Source organism: Macadamia integrifolia, chromosome 2 (genome assembly GCF_013358625.1).
Source record: "Macadamia integrifolia cultivar HAES 741 chromosome 2, SCU_Mint_v3, whole genome shotgun sequence".
NCBI classification, from domain to species: Eukaryota; Viridiplantae; Streptophyta; class Magnoliopsida; order Proteales; family Proteaceae; genus Macadamia; species Macadamia integrifolia.
This window is the reverse complement of record NC_056558.1, coordinates 19,216,192-19,233,882: the sequence shown is the minus strand read 5'-3', so window position 1 is coordinate 19,233,882 and position 17,691 is coordinate 19,216,192. Positions and strand designations below refer to the sequence as shown.

General features: G+C 39.5%; 3 protein-coding genes across 3 annotated transcripts; all 3 read right to left on the bottom strand.

Moving 5' to 3' along the window:
• Positions 1–6,873: 6,873 nt before the first annotated feature.
• On the bottom strand, positions 6,874–9,603 carry LOC122064197 (xanthotoxin 5-hydroxylase CYP82C4-like). The gene is made up of 3 exons (XM_042627928.1): positions 9,445–9,603; positions 8,468–8,667; positions 6,874–7,510 (listed from the first exon to the last, which is right to left on the bottom strand). Exons 1-3 carry the CDS (start codon positions 9,601–9,603, stop codon positions 6,892–6,894), a joined length of 978 nt encoding a protein of 325 aa, XP_042483862.1. The 3' UTR covers positions 6,874–6,891.
• A 1,798-nt stretch (positions 9,604–11,401) lies between these two features.
• LOC122064192 lies at positions 11,402–11,851 on the bottom strand. The gene has a single exon (XM_042627915.1). It carries the CDS (start codon positions 11,849–11,851, stop codon positions 11,402–11,404), a length of 450 nt encoding a protein of 149 aa, XP_042483849.1.
• Positions 11,852–12,521: 670 nt separating this feature from the next.
• Positions 12,522–13,538, bottom strand: LOC122064185. The gene has a single exon (XM_042627902.1). The coding sequence runs from the start codon at positions 13,536–13,538 to the stop codon at positions 12,522–12,524; it is 1,017 nt and encodes a 338-aa protein (XP_042483836.1).
• Positions 13,539–17,691: the final 4,153 nt, after the last annotated feature.

Genomic DNA, 17,691 nt, shown 5'->3' with positions numbered 1-17,691 from the left:
AGGATCAACTTGAAATTGAGCACATGCACATACGTTGTACATGATGTACGGTCTACTCACCGTTAGATATAGAAGGCTCCCAATCATACCACTATATCTAATAACATCCTCAGAAATACCATCTTCATCCTTAGTGAGCTTCAAGGATGAGTTCATCGGAGTGTTTGAAGATTTTTATTGTTAATGTCAAATTTCTTTAGAAGCTCCTTAGTGTACTTACTTTGTTTTATAAAAATACCATTATTTGTTTGTTTAATCTGAAGTCCTAGGAAGAAATTCAATTCTTCTATCATACTTATTTCAAATTCATTGCTCATCTTTTTACTAAAATCAGTACACATGTTCTCATTGGTTAAGCCAAAGATGATATCATCTACATAAATCTGAACAATGAGTATGTCATCTTTCTTGTTCTTCACAAATAGGGTAGTGTCAATCCTCCCCCTTGGGAAGCCATTTTCAATTAAGAAAGTACTCAATCTTTCATGCCAAGCTCTAAGAGCTTGTTTGAGTCCATAGAGGGCTTTCTCAAGTCTGAAGACATGGTTTGGAAACTTTGGATTTTCAAAACCAGGGGTTGAGCTACATACACCTCTTCTTCAATGTAACCATTCAAGAATGTACTTTTTACATCCATTTAATATAATTTAAAATTCTTATGGCATGCAAAAGCGAGTAGCATTCTTATGGATTCTAGCCTTGCTACAGGTGCTTAGGTTTCATCATAATCTATTCCTTCTTGTTGATTATACCCTTTTGCTACTAATCTGGCCTTGTTCCTTACTATGTTCTCATCTTCATCCAATTTATTACGAAAGACCCACTTGGCACCAATGATGATGTGGTGGTTAGGTTTTGGGACAAGTTCCCAAACCTTACTTCTTTCAAACTAGTGAAGTTCTTCTTGCATAGCAACAATCCAGCCACTATCCTTCAATGCTTCTTCTATGTTCTTAAGTTCAATCTTTGAGATAAATGTAGTATGGTTGCATATCTCACGAGATTTAGATCTAGTTTGGATTTCTCCATCTAGATCTCCTATTATGTTTTCTAAGGAATGATTCCTATGGGGAATTACTTCCTTAGCTAGTGTTTCTACTTTTTCAACAGTATTTTCTTTAGCCTCTTCCTTAGGTTCTTTAAGAGAGAGATCATTCATTTTATTCTTTATCTCATCAAATATAGCATCATCGTCATCAACAAGAGATTTATTCAAGTCATTAGGCAATAATTCATCAAATCTAACATTCATGGATTCTTCAACAATTAATGACTTTTATTAAAGATTCTATATGCTCTACTGTTGAGAGAATATACTAAGAATATTCCTTCAGCAGATTTAGCATCAAATTTTCCAAGATGGTTTTTAGTGTTTAGGATGAAACACTTAAAACCAAATCCCCTAAAGTAGTCCACCTTTGGTAGTCATATGGGGTCTTGCAAAGCAAGGGTCTGAGGATTATTCTATTTAGCACATAGCAAGTTGTATTCACAGCTTCAGCCCAAAAATATTTAGGCAAGGAATACTCATTGAGCATTGTGCTAGCCGTCTCTTGTAGTGACCTGTTTTTCCTTTTAACAACCCCATTAGATTAAGGTATTCTCGGAGTGGAGAAATAAAAAAAGAACAACACAGTGCACGAGGCTCCCACTACTACTGGGTCTAAGAGCGAAGAAGTTATGGTCAATTCTATACTTGTTGCAATTTAAGTCAAACTGATTTATGTTGTCAAATTCTTCACCATGGTCACTCCTCACAGAGGTTACTGTATACCCTTTTTAACTTTGTAATCTTTTGCACAAAGTTACAAACTCATCAAAGGTGTCATTTTTATTATTAAGAAAGGCAGTCCATGTGTATCTAGAGTAGTCATCCACAATTACAAATGTATAAGATTTTTCATTCATACTAGATACATTAATAGGTCCAAGCAAATCCAAGTGTAGGAGTTCCAAAGGTCTTGATGAAGAAATAATATTCTTTGACTTATGGGAAACCTTGGTTTGTTTGGCTTTTTGACAAGCATCATAAAAGTTGTTTTTCTCATATTTGATCTTAGGAAGGTTCTTAACAAGATCCTTGTATGCAATGGTTTGGATTAACTTGACATTTACATGCTCAAGTCTTCTATGCCATAATGAGGATTCACTATGGTTAGAAACCAAACAAGCTTGAGAACAAGTCTTTGTTGAATGTCATGTGCTTGGAGCATCCACTATCTATTACCCATTTAGCTTCTACCTTCTTCAAGCATACCTACAACAACAATTTAGTCGTACATTGGTCCCCATATCATGGGTCTGTCATTGTTAGTGTCAAATGCCCCTATTGGGACCCAAGTGGTCTTGTACTTTTTAGGTCTTTGGTTTTTCCTTTAAGATGACCATGGGTTTCTTTGAGTCTTTTGAGATTCATATGACCCATTTGGTCTTTGAGGAGCATAATACCTTTGAGGTCTATAAGACTCTTGGGTTTGGTATTTCCCATGAGGCCTATAGGACTCTTGAGGGTAGTTCCTATAGGCTTGGTATTGCCTTTGGGTCCTTTTAATGAAGTATCCCCTTTATGGTTGGGGTCTTCTATATCTAGGCATAGGTCTAGAATCCTCTTGAGACCTATATTGCCTTCTTTGAGGTGTGTAATAGTAAACATGATTGACGTTGGTTCTTGGTCTCTCATTTTAAGAGTTTGTAGTCTTTCTTTTCTTAGCATTGCATTGGTTTATGGAATTCCCTGTTTTCTTACAGAAACCACATTTGATATAAGATGTGGATGGTTGTTTACCTTGGTCACTTCTTCTTGGATTCTCATTTTGCATTTTTTTTTCTCCTAGATGGGTTTTGTCCATTATAATCCAGTCATTCTTTTTCATTAGGACCTTTCCTTTGAGATCCAAAGAGGGTGCCAAGGTTTCTTTGCCCTTTGGTAAAAGTACAAAGGGTGAAGTTTAACTTTGAGTTTCTTCCTCAAGTTTACTCACCTTTGAGGTTAGTGCATCCACTCTTTTATTGAGGATATCAACCTCATTTTTCAGATTATTTTTATCTATTTCTAATTTTAGACTCTCTTCATATAAGGCCTTGAAGGCTTCTTGAAGTTCTTCATTCGAGACATTTATGAGAGAATCAGGTTGGATTTGACATACCTCTTATTCTTCATCTCCTAGAGCCATCATAGCTAGGTGGGTGACTTCTTCAGATTCACTCTTTTCTTCTTCATCACTCGAGTCCCACGTGACTACATAAGCTTTCTTCTTTGGTTTGTGTGGGAAGTCGGTTTTGAAGTGACCAGATTTTTAACATTCGAAACATACAACAACTTTATAAGAGATTTCCTTAGTTTTGAATTTAGACTGACCTTTATCTCCATAGGACTTGTCACCATGAGACTTGTTCTTGTATGGTGTTCTCCCCTTTTTCTTGCGAAATTTGTTAAACTTTCTCATGATGAGAGATTTCCTTTTCAATGTTGAAGTCTTCTTTATCGTCATCATTGCTTACTTCTTCAACGGTTTGAGAAGATTTTAGAGCTATAGTCCTTCTTTTGTTTTCAGAGGTTGGCTTATCAGCTTTTAACTCCACTTCATGAGTTTGCAAGGATCCCAAAAGGTAGTCAAGTGATAACTTCGTTAGGTCCTTCGCTTCTTCAATGGTTGTCTTCTTAGGCCTCCAAGCAGTTGATAAGGCTCTTAAAATCTTTTTAACTTTTTTCAGCATTAGTATAAGTCTTACCTAAACTTTTAAGCTATTTACTATATCAGCAAAACGAGTAAACATTCCAGTAATAGATTCATCTTCTTTCATAAAGAATGACTCATAGTCTGAGATGAGTTCATCTACCTTTATTTCTTTTACCTCTTTCGTACCTTCATGTGTGACTAAGAGCATGTCCCAAATTTCTTTAGCTATGTCACATGCTATGACCTAGTTGAACTCTTGCTCGTTAAGGGCACCCTGAAGGAATGTGATAGCCCTGAAGTTGTATTGGATGAGGACTATGTCGTATGTTGTCCACTCCTTTTCTTCCTTTGGTACTGTCTCTCCATCTCCGACTTTGGTGATGGTGTATGGTTCATTCTCTATGGCCCTCCATACGAGAATGTTATGTCCACAGACTAAGTTTTTGAATCAGCACTTCCAGAAAGAAAAGTTCTCTCCATTAAAGTAAGGGGGTCTTGAGGCATTCATGCCCTTTGGTGGACCTTGGGATGTGGCCATAGTCTTTGACTCACTTTTAAGACTAAAATAGTCCTAAATAATTTGAGCTCCTGCTCTGATATGAATTGAAATAACCTAGAGGGGGTGAATAGGCTATGCTAATGAAAATTTAAATCGTTTTGAAATGCTATCCCAAATGTGATTGCGAAATAAAATAGACTTCACAATCACATAAGACTGAGATTTATAGTGGTTCAACTTAACTTAAGTCTAGTCCACTCCCTACAAGAATCCTCTTGTAAGATATTCCACTAGTTTTCCCTTTCAATACAGTAGGTAGGGAATAAACCTTTACACACTTTTTATAGATAAGAGAATCCTTACAAATCTCCTTTGCAGGTAGAGAGGCACCTATTACAATCTCCTTTGCATGCAGAGAGACACTCTTATCTCTTTTAAGGATAAGAGGATCCTTACACAAATCCTAAGTATAGTCTAAGAATTAATGTAAAAATGATAAAGAAGATAGTAGAATAAGAGGGTTACCTCTAGTGTGGTGCAAATGATAAAGATGAAATGAAATGATGCACCTTTTAAAAGTCTTCTCTGTAGCTTTGACTTGTACAGTGAGAATATGGAAGACTTTATGGAGACTTGAGCTTTTCTTATTGGGATTGATAAAGACCAATGTCGCTCAAGTAACTTGAATACCTTTATGACTTTGATTGCTCACAACTATGCTCTTAATGCTCAGACTTAATTGATATTTAATTATGAGTAATCATAGGTATTTATAGGTGAGATTAGGAGAGAATTTTAGGCAGTAAATTAGGCTCTAACGATTATATTTTGGGTCCACCGATCGACCACCATCGGTAGCCGATCGACCCAAAAAAACCATTGGAGTTAAAAAACTAGCAGTTAGAAGTGATCCAGGTAGGTGTCGATCGATTGGGACTTTCAGCTGGTCGATCGGATATAGCCTTGGATAGTCTCGATCGACTGGGGCTTCCAACCGATCGACTGCCTACAGCTCTGTCTAAATTGTGATAGATAACTATCATACTGACCAGTTGCCAGTATTTTGGCCATAACTTTTTAGTTTGACATTGAGTTGATCTGATTCAAGTTATTTGGAATCATGACTCGATTTCCTATAACTTCCATGAAGGGTTCATCTCCTGATACTAAGTCTAAGGTTTTGCAAAATTCCCTTGAGTCTGGTTATAGTGTTTTTCACAAAATGACACATAGAACATATATTTCTAACTATGTTCTACACCACCTATGGACTTCCATTCTTAGTCATGGGATATTCTAAAGTCATTCTAGTATGATGATATGCAATGCATGAAGTGTGTGCACATATATATATAAAAAGAGTACAAGATATAATATGAAGAGCAATTCTATCCTAGAAGTCTTCATCTTGTCTTGATGCTTTGAATCATTACTTGATGCTTTGGAGTCTTCATTTTCACTTGGCATTCCATTCTTAGGATTCTATCTCTTTAAGCTTCTTAGTTATATCTCCATATCTTGTTCCTTGAGTTCTTGACTTGAGCTCTCCAACCATGCGTAGCTTGAGATATCTTCTTATGCTATTCGCACTTATCAATCAAGTTAAGGCTGCATTTTTGTTTGTTATTACCAAAACACATATAGGAGTGTGGGCATATTCCCAATAGCTACAACCTGGCGTCTACCCACAATCTTATGGTATTTGCTCCATATGCGGCTAACCATTGGTTGCCGGTAGCCAGTTATGGTTAAGCAGGTTTGTTTTAAAAAAAAAATAACATTGTTGCATTGTGCGGTTGGGAGCAAAGTTTTGGGAAGAAGTTAGTTTTAAGAAAACCTTATTGAAATGACTTCCTTGCCATTGTGATTTTATAAAAATAAAATTAAAAAAAAAAAAAACCTATTCTACATATAGGTATATCAAACCATTTCTCATTTCATACTCTATTATGCCTAATGTTTACCAAATGGTTTTTATGTTTCAATAAAGATTTTTGTTAAATAGGAAAAAATCTTTAAGAAAATGATACCAAAGAGGGCCTCAGTTATGTCATTGTAAAAAATCCTAATTTTCTTACACCAAAAATAAAAAGTATAATTATCTTACACAATTTTCAAGTGTACATGTGAAAGAAAGGATTTATCATCATTGAAAAAATGTATTATACTAAAAGGGAAAAATGTAAAGTTACAAACTATTTGGCATCCTAAGGAGTATAGAAAATCCTTTTAAAACAGAAATGGTTTTCCACGATGCCCAAATACTAATTAAGGCATATGAGAAAGCCCCATTACAAATCATAAATAGAGTTTTTTTTTTTTTTTTTTTTTAGAGAGAGGTGTAGGCCTCACACCTTTTGTAAGAGAGCATGCTAAAGAATCCACAAACAGAGCGTGAATAGATCTTTTTCCTTAAATTATAATACACACTGGATAACAAGTAAATTTACTTTGATATTGAGAAAAGTTATAATATTTGGGATATTATACAACAAATATTAAGTAATGCATTCAAATTCATTTAGAGGTAGGTAGGGGTGATTTTCAAATTTGAGTTAGTGGCCCCTAATTTTGACCACTTAATCAACTGTTTAGCCAAATGATCAAAACCAAAAAAAATCTCTTCAACAAAAAAAATAAAAATAAACATAAAGAGTCGCAACAAGAACTACAGTTTTTGACTCCTTTCTATCTATACATCTAATATGGAGTCTAGTCTTCGTACAACTTAGAAGGAAGACGTGGGGTGAGAAGAACTTTAAGAGGCCTTGCTTTGGGTAAGGTGATGCTTACACCTTCAGTCATGTCCATCAGTGCATGCAAAGGGTTCACATCGAACCCATGAAGAACACGAGCAAGGGCCAAGTGGAAGACATGTGTGGCCAAGCTGATACCAGGGCATGGCCGTCTACCGGCACTAAACGGGATGTACTCGTATTGTTGAGCTTTAAAGTCTACATCAGCATGGGTTGTGAGAAATCTCTCAGGCCGAACCTCATTAGGGTTTGACCACACTTTAGGGTCTCTATGTAGCTTCCATATATTCACAAGTAAATGTGTGCCTTTTGGAACATGATACCCACCCAATTGGCAGTCTTCCATAGCTTGACATGGCACAACGGGTCTAGGTGGGTATAAGCGTAGTGTTTCCTTGACATTGGCTTGGAGATTGACAAGGTTCTTTATATCTGACTCGTCCGCATGTCTATCTCTTCCAACATGGACATCCAACTCATCTTGCGCCCTTTTTAAATCATGAGGATGGTTTAATAGTAAGGAAAGCGCCCATGTTAAAGAGAGGAATATTGTTTCAAAACCACCTACAATAAGCGTTCGCAAGTAGAAAACCCAAAAAAACAACATAAGGTCAGAAGTAAGGATAAAATTAGTTAGAAAGATCAGGTTTTATGGACCGGTCTGTCCATAGGGTATCTATAGACAGCTCACCTATTGATACCACATAACAAGTCTGACTTGATGAGAGCTGAAATACATGCACATGGTGTTGGTATTTACACCCTTCCAACTCAAATATGAGGTTCTACCGAAAAGTAAAAACTCAAATATGAAGACTGATTTTTTTTTTTTTTTAAGTGTCTCTAAGCCTATAGTGTACTGTACCTTCAGATAATTGATTTTTTCTTTACTTTAGAAAGAGAAAAATTGAATAAATTATTCAATGTGTCAAGGCCTGGAGTACACTATAGGCTTGTAGAATTCTTGTCCATTATTATTATTAATTTGGGGAAATGCGTCTTGGTTACATGATCTTTGTGTTCATACACAGAGGGCAGAGTAATAATGCCCCACCCCCTATAAAATCCAAAAACCCTGATATCCATATGTACCTACTCATTGCCCCTGTTCTGATGTAAAGCTGCATGACCAGGGAGTGTTCTTTTCCTTCAATATTTTTTCTTTTGGCATAAAAACCATACCTTGTCACACAGCCCCTGCTCCTAGGCATAGAGGGTACTAAGTTACACCCCATCCCTATGAAACCTAACAACTCAAAGTGTATTTATGCTGATGTACCCCCGACACACGATCAAGGTGGTTCTAGTTTACATTTCTATTTTTTTTTTGTTTGGTCGGAGTTGGGGGTTTCTTATCAAAAAAAAGAAAAAAAGTTGGGGGGAGGAGAGGGTGCCCATTTATGGCAAATACCAGGTTTTGGTGCGTTTCAAAATAGTCCAAGCGAGTGGACGATGCAATTAAGATAAGCTTATCTGCACAGTAGAATGAGACAAACATTATAACGTAAAGCTTATAATTAATAATAAGACATACCAGTATAGTTGCCTTGATGACAGTATCACGATCATAACCATATATCAACTTGTCCACTGGAAATGTTGATAGCATCACGTTGATGAAGTCCTGTTCATGATCACCTCCTTCTAGTTTCTTCTTCTTGTGATCTTCCAACCAATTCCCAATTAAACAATCCATTTCCTTAGCAACACATTTCATGGCTTTCAGGTGTCCCTGCAAGTCCATCCATTCTAGATATGGCAGTACATCCGATACAACAAAGATCACAGTTAACCTTGCTAGTTCTTCTAGACCTCTCTCGCATCTTCTACCCTCATCTGAAAGAAAATAAATGTGGAACGATTCATGAAGATCGATAAGCATGCACGACAAATACTACAAAACAAGTTTTAGGCATACCTGAATCCATGGTTGAAGAATAAGAACTCCTCAATGTCTTATTGTATGCTCCTCGTACAACACGATCAATGTTGGTCTGGTCTACCCTCTTTCCCTTTTTGCTTTTGGTCGTTAGCTTCACTTAATGGGTCAGTGATAACTATATATAGGGGTGAGGGTAGGGACCATCCCTGCAATAAAATTAGGGTTTCCTCCCCATTAAGAAAACAATACCTTAGGTCCACACATAGTAATAAATATTTCATACCATTAAGGTGTGCTAATAGAATCCAATATCTCCATAGAGATCACTTACCAATAATATTGGATTCTTTCTGCTTACTCCATCTTTAGTCAACACCACTAAACCGGTTTTGGAAACAAATCTTTGACTATGCTAGCCCACCTAATAAGAAATCTTACATCATCATCTCCAGCAGCATCAACAGTACCGAAACAACGTTTCCCAGCAATAAGCTTAGTGATGATATTAAAAGTAAGGCTACGAAACCATTAATCCATCTCAACAATCACTGGACCTGCACCTTTGTTATTCTTGATCCAATGAGAATACAACTCTTTGATGCATTTTTCTACTTCTTTGGTTCTTACGTGCTTGAGCATTTCAAGCCTTATTTTGGAGAGAAGCTCAAGAGAGCTTATCTTCTTAATCTCACGCCAGTAAGGTCCTTGTGGAGCAAACCCAAAGACTGCATAGTTGTAGCGCAGGTACTTCCCTGCAGCCACTGCTGGTCTTGTGGCTAGGACCATGTCTTGAGTGGTGAAACATTCTTTTATCACCTCACGTCCACTGATGAGAAGGGCTTTATGAACGCCGAGACGAAGTGTCACCGCCGGGCCGTACTTGTCGACGATGGTGCCGAGTGTTTGGGCTAAGGGAACTTGACCCCTTAGTAGATGGAGGTGACCAATTATGGGTAAGGCACCAAATGGTTGAGGGGCTTGGGTTTTGTGATGGGTTATCATGGACCTTGTTCCTCTCCATAGATGGTAAAGGAAGATAAGGACAACAATGGGTAGAAGAAGATCTTCCATAGGTGAATGAAGAAGCAAAGGGGGCATTTGGTATTTAAAAGAGGGAGTTTGTTGCAGTCTTTACAGGAAAGATCTTCCACACTGATGCTGCTTCATGGTTTCTACTCAAAGTTTGACTTTGAAAGGTATCAAAACCTAGCCCGATAAAATCCAAACCGATCGATAAAACCCTAACCGATCCTTATTGGATTGGTTTTGTACTGAGGTATGTTGGAACCGACTGAAAATTGGTCCAAATCAAACCGACCAATAACCAAACCAAATAAAACTGATAAAAAAACAAATGATTGTGAGATTCTAAATTGGTGAATTGACTATCCATTTTTCATAATATTAGTGAGAAAATTTTTTATTAGAAGGAGAAATGTTACAAATCATTGAATATTAAGTTATGAATAGAGAAATTGATTTGTAAATTGTAATAATGCTTCCATTGATTTCCTTGCTCACTATACAAAACTAGTTGGACAGTTAAAGGAATGATTGAGGATAATAGGGTTCATTATGTGATTTCAATATTAGTTATCTACTTAGTAATTTTTTTTCGCTAAAGAAGCATTATATTAAAGAGAAAAATAGGATGAAATACAATCAACCAAGAAAAATGAAAACTCAAGCGAGCATTGCAATCCCAGCCCCTACCTTCGGTATTGCCATCAGCAGGGAAAAGGAAGTGAACTAACAAAATCTAAAATTCTGGCGGCCTTCAGCATCTCTTCTGATCAGATCTTTTATATGATGAGGAAAAATGATATTAGTGTCTGAGATCCCCGTCTTTGCTGCATCTTTAGCCAGATAATCGGCAATCGAGTTTGCCTCCCTGAAGTTGTGAGTTATTTTCCATGAAATTTCCTCCAAGAAAGGTTGAAGGAAGATCCATCTCTGAATGGCAAACCATAGGATTTTTTTTTCTGGAAGGATATCGCATCTGCACTGGAATCCATCTCCACCCACAAGCGAGTAATTCCCATTTCTCGAACACGCATCAAACCCACCATTAGCCCTTCTACCTCCGCTTGGAAAACCTTTGAGAGCCCCATAAAAATTTTATAGGAGTCCAGAACAGCTCCCATATGATTGCGAAAGAGCCCACCAGCTCCTGCTCGACCAGGATTTCCCATAGAGCTTCCATCAAAGTTCAGTTTGATCCAGTTTACCTGAGGCCTGCACCAATAGACCTCTAAGATGGGCAGAGTTGGCTTATTCTGAATCAATAAGCCAAGCTTTCTGCAGCAAATGACATCAACAGTAGTTTTCACCTCTCCTTTGGTGCTAGGCTTGGAGGATTTAATATCCTCAAGAATCATTTGCTTGATGAAGTTTATTGGCCTCATCTTGCCTTCGTGCCTTCTATTATTTCTTCACGCCAAATATGGTCAGCCACATTAATTAACCCTAGAGCCTACGCCTCTTTGCAGCAAACAATATTAAGCTTCCTTTTCCACCATTGGAAAAAATCAGCCATGGAGTCCGATTTCTTCCAAACCACATTGAAGCAGCCACTGAAGAACAGTCATAATCCCTCTGCGAAGGAGCATTGAAGGAAAATGTGATCCATAGACTCAACCTCCACGCCACACAAGCTGCATCTTGACACCAAAGCAATGCCCCTTTTCTGAATGGATTCATCTGTTGGTAGTTTTCCATGCGCCATCCTCCACCCAAAAATGGATGCTCTTGGCTGTAATTTTTTATTCCAGATCAGAGTAGCCCATGGAACTTTAGGATTGGTGCTCCTGATGTCCTCCCAGGCAGATTTAGAGCTAAAACTTCCATCAGAAGACAAACTCCATAAGCACATGTCCTCACAGGCATGCAAAGGAATTTTGATATCTCGTATCTTCTCAAATATTCTTTGTAATAAGGGTGATCTGACATTAGGCAATTTCCAATGGTGATTTTCAATAAAGTCACTAACCTTGCCCTTGAAGGGGGAACCAGGACCATCCTCGAGATCAACCATTCCCAGGATGGATTTATCTACTTAGTAATTTGTTATCCATTGGTTTCAATATTAGTTCCCTTAAAACAATAAACCATGATTTAATCATAAATTTAAAGTGTTTTTTTCGTCAAATCTTGTCACTATAAGTTGTGAATGTAAGATTTCATTATGGTTCAAACCCAATAATAAACCAATCTAAACTGGTATTAACCCGATATTGAAAAATCGAAATAAATCGAAACCAAACCAGACCGAAAATCAAAGTTCCTTAACGGATTGGTTTTGGTCTCCCTCATTCCTAGACCGAAACTGATTCAACCCGACTGAAACCGAACTGAACCAACCAATTGACACCCTTAAACAAGAGTATTCCATCCTGACCTAATCTTTAACTAGTACAAGGGAGAGAGAAAGTATTATTGTATCCCAATTTTATAATGTGCCCCTAATATTCTTAATTACTTCTCCTGGCCTGGCAGCAGCTACTGTTAATTTGTTTTTCAAAGTCGGAATTCAAGTTTCTGCTAGTTTCCAAATGTCTGGTCTTTTTTTTTTTTTTTGCTAGAAATCAAAATTGTATTAAAATGGAGAAGAGAAAAAAGATAAAAAGGTACATCAAGAGAAACCGAAGCTAAAGAAAGGACCCCACCTTCGGCATTGCCATCAGTAGGGTCCTCCAAAGCTATCTTCATAATCTAAATCTTGGTTTGGAGAAAGAATCCCATCTAATCTCCTCAATAATATGAGTAGGAAAGTCCTTCATGGTTCCAGATAATCCTGTTTTTGCAGCTGATTTTGCAAGGTAATCCGCAATGGGATTAGCTTCCCTGAAGCAATGAGTAATCTTCCAGGAAATAGAATTGAGGTAGTGCTGTAGAGAGAGCCACTTTTGCAGGGCAAACCAAGGGAGAGACTTGCCTTGAACAGCGGTGACTACTGCCACAGAGTCAGTTTCAATCCACAAGTTTGTAATCCTTTGACCCATTGCATGGCGGATACCATGAAGAAAACTCATGAATTCTGCATAGTAGTTCATACTGATGCCAAGGAAGTTCTTGAAGGAGAATATAACTTTCCCATTGGAGTCACGAATGACGACCCCACCTCCTGCTCGACCAGGGTTCTCCATGGAACTACCATCAATTTTTATCTTTGACCAGGCGAGTGGAGGCTTGCACCAAATGACTTCAAGAATGGAGGGAGGGTCGCCTGGAGCTGCATGTAACCCTAGCTTCCTGCAGCAAAGAAGATCAGCAGTAGACCGAATGACCCCTTTTAAGTCGAGATTAGACTCCTTAAGCGTTCTCAATATTTTCTTGAACAGCAGAGAGGCATCCCTACTCTTACCACCATGCCATCGATGATTCCTTTCTTTCCAGATAGTGTCGGTCACTATAATCAAGCCAGCCGCCCAAGGGTCCTTTACCGACAAAATTCTTCGCTTTCGTTTCCACCAGGAGATCAATTCAGCAATTGAGGATTGATCCTTCCAAATCAAACCAAAACAGCTCAAGAAATTTTCCCAGATGATCCGAGATACACTACAATTTAAGAAGAGATGGGGCAGAGTCTCAGAGTGGAAACCGCACATGATGCATTTGGAGGCTAAAGAGATGCCTTTTTTCCTCATGATATCATCAGTAGGAAGCTTCCTGTGACACAGAAGCCAGCCAAAGGTTGACTGACGAGGAGAGAGGCCTTTCATCCAGACCAGCTCATGCCAAGGAACCTTGGGATTTCAGCGGCGAATATCATTCCAGGTGGAGAAAGTACTAAATTGACCAGAGGTGGAGAGGGTCCAAACACATTTATCCTCTATGTTACCTCTAGGGATATTGATAGTTGAAGCAGCTATAAAAAAATCTTGAAGAAGAGAAGATGAAACTGTGGGGAAGTTCCACTTATTATTGTCAATAAAGTCCACAACTGTCATGTAGGAAGATGCAAACAAATCATCTCTCAAACCCGCTATTTCTTGAAAAGATTCAAAGTCAACCCATCTGTCTTTCCAGCAGTTTATAAATAACCCATTACCTACCACCCATCGCTCCTTGCTAGAGACAAGAGACCACATTCTCCGAAGGCCTGGCCAAATCGTGGAAGATTTATACCGTTTCTTAAGCTCCCCATTTTTCCTCAAAAAACGAGCATTAATAATGTTGCTCAGGGCTGATGATGAGTGCCTTATATTCCATACCTGCTTACAGAGAAGAGCTTTGTTGACATCCCTCAGATGTCTAATTCCAAGCCCTCCTTCTTGTTTAGGCTTGCAGATTGAGTCCCAATTAACTGTAACTCCTTTGGCTGTTTCAGGATCGCCACTCCAAATGAAATTCCGCATCCATCTCTCCATGATGTTCAGTAAGGAGCTAGACCACCAGTATATAGAGAAGTTGTGGGACGGCATACCAGAAATAACAGATCGAACCAGTTCCACCCTACCAGCCATGGAGAGGAGCTTTCCTTTCCAACCAGCCATCCTTCCTTTAATTTTATCCATCACCGGGAGGAGAGGTTCACGAGTGACCCTACCCTTGAAAATTTTCACTCCCAGATATTTTGTAGGGAACTTGCAGATGGAGATTCCAAGGGTATCAGAGATGAGTTGCTTCCTATCTAGAGACATCTTCCCCAGAAAAAGCTTACTCTTGTTGAGGTTGATTTGTTGACTGGAAAACTACTGATACTTTGTAAGGAAGTCATTGAAATGTCTGACATATCTGATGGAGCCATTTAAAAAGAAAAAAATATTGTCTGCAAAGAGGAGAAAACCAGGCATTTGGACACCACGGGGTCCCTTGATGGCTTGCAGTTTCTTGTCTTGAAGCATAAGGCGGATTCCCCTACACAAGACCTCCTCGGCAAGGATAAATAAAAGAGGGGAGATGGGGTCACCCTGACGCAGCCCTCGCTCAACACCAAAGAACCCAACCGGACCTCCATTGAGCAAAACTGAAATTCTGGATGTACGAAGAATTTGATGCAACCAATCAATCCAAGTATCAGGGAAACCAAACTTTTTCAAGACCTGGAAAAGAAAGCTCCAAGATACAATGTCAAAGGCTTTCTGGATATCTATTTTTATCCCCATACCTCCACCTCTTGTACAGTCAAATATGAGATTAGCTAACTCTGAAGCGAGGCCGATATTGGACTGAATAACCTTGCCCTTCTGAAAGGCGCCTTGCTCTTCTGAGATGAGCTTAGGGAGGAGAGAAGAGAGCCTTGTGGCCATAACCTTGGACAAGATTTTACAAAAAAAATTTTGCATGCAAATCGGCCTAAACTTGGCCAGAGAAGTTGCACCTTCCAATTTCGGGATGAGGACCAAGAAGCTATTATTGATTCCTTTAGGAAGGGTTCCAGATCTGAAAAAACTCTTCACAGCACGGCAAACATCAAAACCAATCAGCTCCCAACAGTGTCTGAAGAAAGCACTAGAGAAACCGTCTAGGCCTGGAGAACTATCAGGGTCCAGGTCCCACATTGCATTCTTGATTTCTTGATCATTTGGGATGGCTTCCAATCCTCTAACGTCAAGGTCGTCAAGGATATGGGGAATGCAGTCCAATAGCTCTCCATGCTCAAGGGTAGGGCTGGCTTTATGGATAGCCTCATAGTACTCCACAACATGAACAGCCAACTCATCCATACTTGATGCAGTTGTACCATCAGCCTTTTGAAGAGAGCGAATCGAGTTCTTCACCCTTCTGATTTTCGTAGATAAGTGGAAGAACCTAGAGTTTCGGTCTCCTTGAGAGAGCCATCTATTTCTTGCTTTTTCTGCCTATAGCTTTTCATGGTCAAGGAGAGCTTTCAAGTATCTGGATTTAGCATCGGCTTCCAAATTAAAAAGATGGTCATCAATACCAGAGGCATCTATCTGAGATTGGATTTGCTGAAGGTCATCTTTTGCAGCTTTTAATTCCGCATCTAGGTTTGGGAACACTGATCTTGCCTAGCTCCTGAGAATAGGCTTGAGGCGTTTCAGCTTAAGAGCAAGAGAAAAAATAGGATAGCCATCCATAGGTTCGCTCCAGGACTTATTGACCACATCCATAAATTCCTCATGGTCCATCCAAAATCGTTGGATGCGAAAGGGGCAATTTGTAGGCTTTAGCATTGAATCCGAGGTAATGCACAGGGGGGAATGGTCGGAAGAAAAACGTTGCATCACCTCCTAGGTACAGTCATGAAAGAGGTTTATCCACTCTTCATTACAGAAAGACCTATCCAGAACAGCCAAAACATTCCCACGCTTCCTGTTATTTGTCCAAGTAAACTTATGCCCCGTGAGAAGGAACTGAGTATCGCTTATGCCCGAGAGTGGAGCAATTATTCTCTGCAGTGAGTGCAACCGTACAATGAGTATCGGATGACTGAGAGCATCCGGGCACATGCTCTGAGGTCGTCTCAGCCATCCGATGCTCACCACTTAACCACACTCACTGCAGAGGATAATTTCACTCAGGAGGCTGTTTTAAAAGGTTTTTGAGAAGATTCTGTATTAGGTTCACATATGAAAACCTGAGTACTGGTGGTTTTCCGGACTGGTGGGCAAACCAACCCCCAACCCTTCCCCACCCTCTCCGCCCAATGCCTGCCTCTACCATCAGTCACGTAGCAAATCAACCAGCGGCTACCTCCCCTCCAGGTTCTGTTTCTTTATTCAACCGCCACCTATTTTTATTTTTCTTCTTTCCTTGCAAACTTGCCCCAACCCCGGCCCGCCCCGCCCCAATGTCTGCCCCCACGGACAACTACAACCACTGACCACTCCTTTGCAGCTCGACCACCCTAATGCCTTGCCCCAGGAAGTCCTCATGTTCATCCTCTTGTCCCCACCCTTGTTCGATTCCTATTTTGTGCGCCACCTTTTTTTTCCTAAAATATTTTGAACACTAAGATTTTGTACTCTTGAACAACAGAATCTATATCTCAGATTGTTAAAGCTTTTTTTTTTTTTCAATTGGTTCAAAGTGGGGTGACCCCTTGTGGCTCTTATATTAAATAATTGAGTCACCCACAACATGTGGGATTACCTCAATACACATCACTCACAAATTTTGATGGCAGACTATAATTCCCTTAGTTTCCCCTCCTTTGTCGAGTACGCCCGCTCTCTTCTCGAAGCGCAATTATGTAATTCATATAAGAGGAATGGAATTAGGAATCTTGTGTTAAGTTTCTTTTGTCCAATCTACTAGGAAGTTTTCATCATGTGTTGAACTTAAATCAGTTATCGTCTTTCTCATTTTTTAGTAACTTGATCTCCCTTGTTCTTAGAGAATGGTGGAAGTGAGTCAAATTCCAACTCACCGATGAAGGACCAACCCCACCCCACTCCACCCCACCCCACCTTACCTTCTTCTCCTTCTCATTCTCACCATCTTCCTCATACCCCCACCCCACCTCCAGCTACAGCACTGCCCCATTATTTGTGTAACCCCACCTGCAACCTGACCCACCACGCCTCATTCTCCCCTCCCCTCTCTTTTCTCCCACGTACCATCCCCTCCTTCTGCTCCTTGCTTCATTGCACCCACCTATAACTTTTTCTCTCCCACCATTCATATGCGAAGAAGAAGAATGGTGGGAGGTAGAATAAAAAATTAAAGGAGCGAGTTCCTTAAAAGGCAGTGTGGCCCTTGCACCAGCATAGGGATCAATGGGAACGCTAGTAAAAGCATCAATATGGGTAGGATTTCCACTTTTCATGAGGGGTGGGACAATCATTTCCCCCTGGAGATGCGGACCCAGATCCTCTTCAGTTCCCCAATGCGTCCCGCTCATATTAGACAGCTAGCAGCACCTGAATACAATACACACCCCAGGCTGCCGGACACGCAACACTTAGA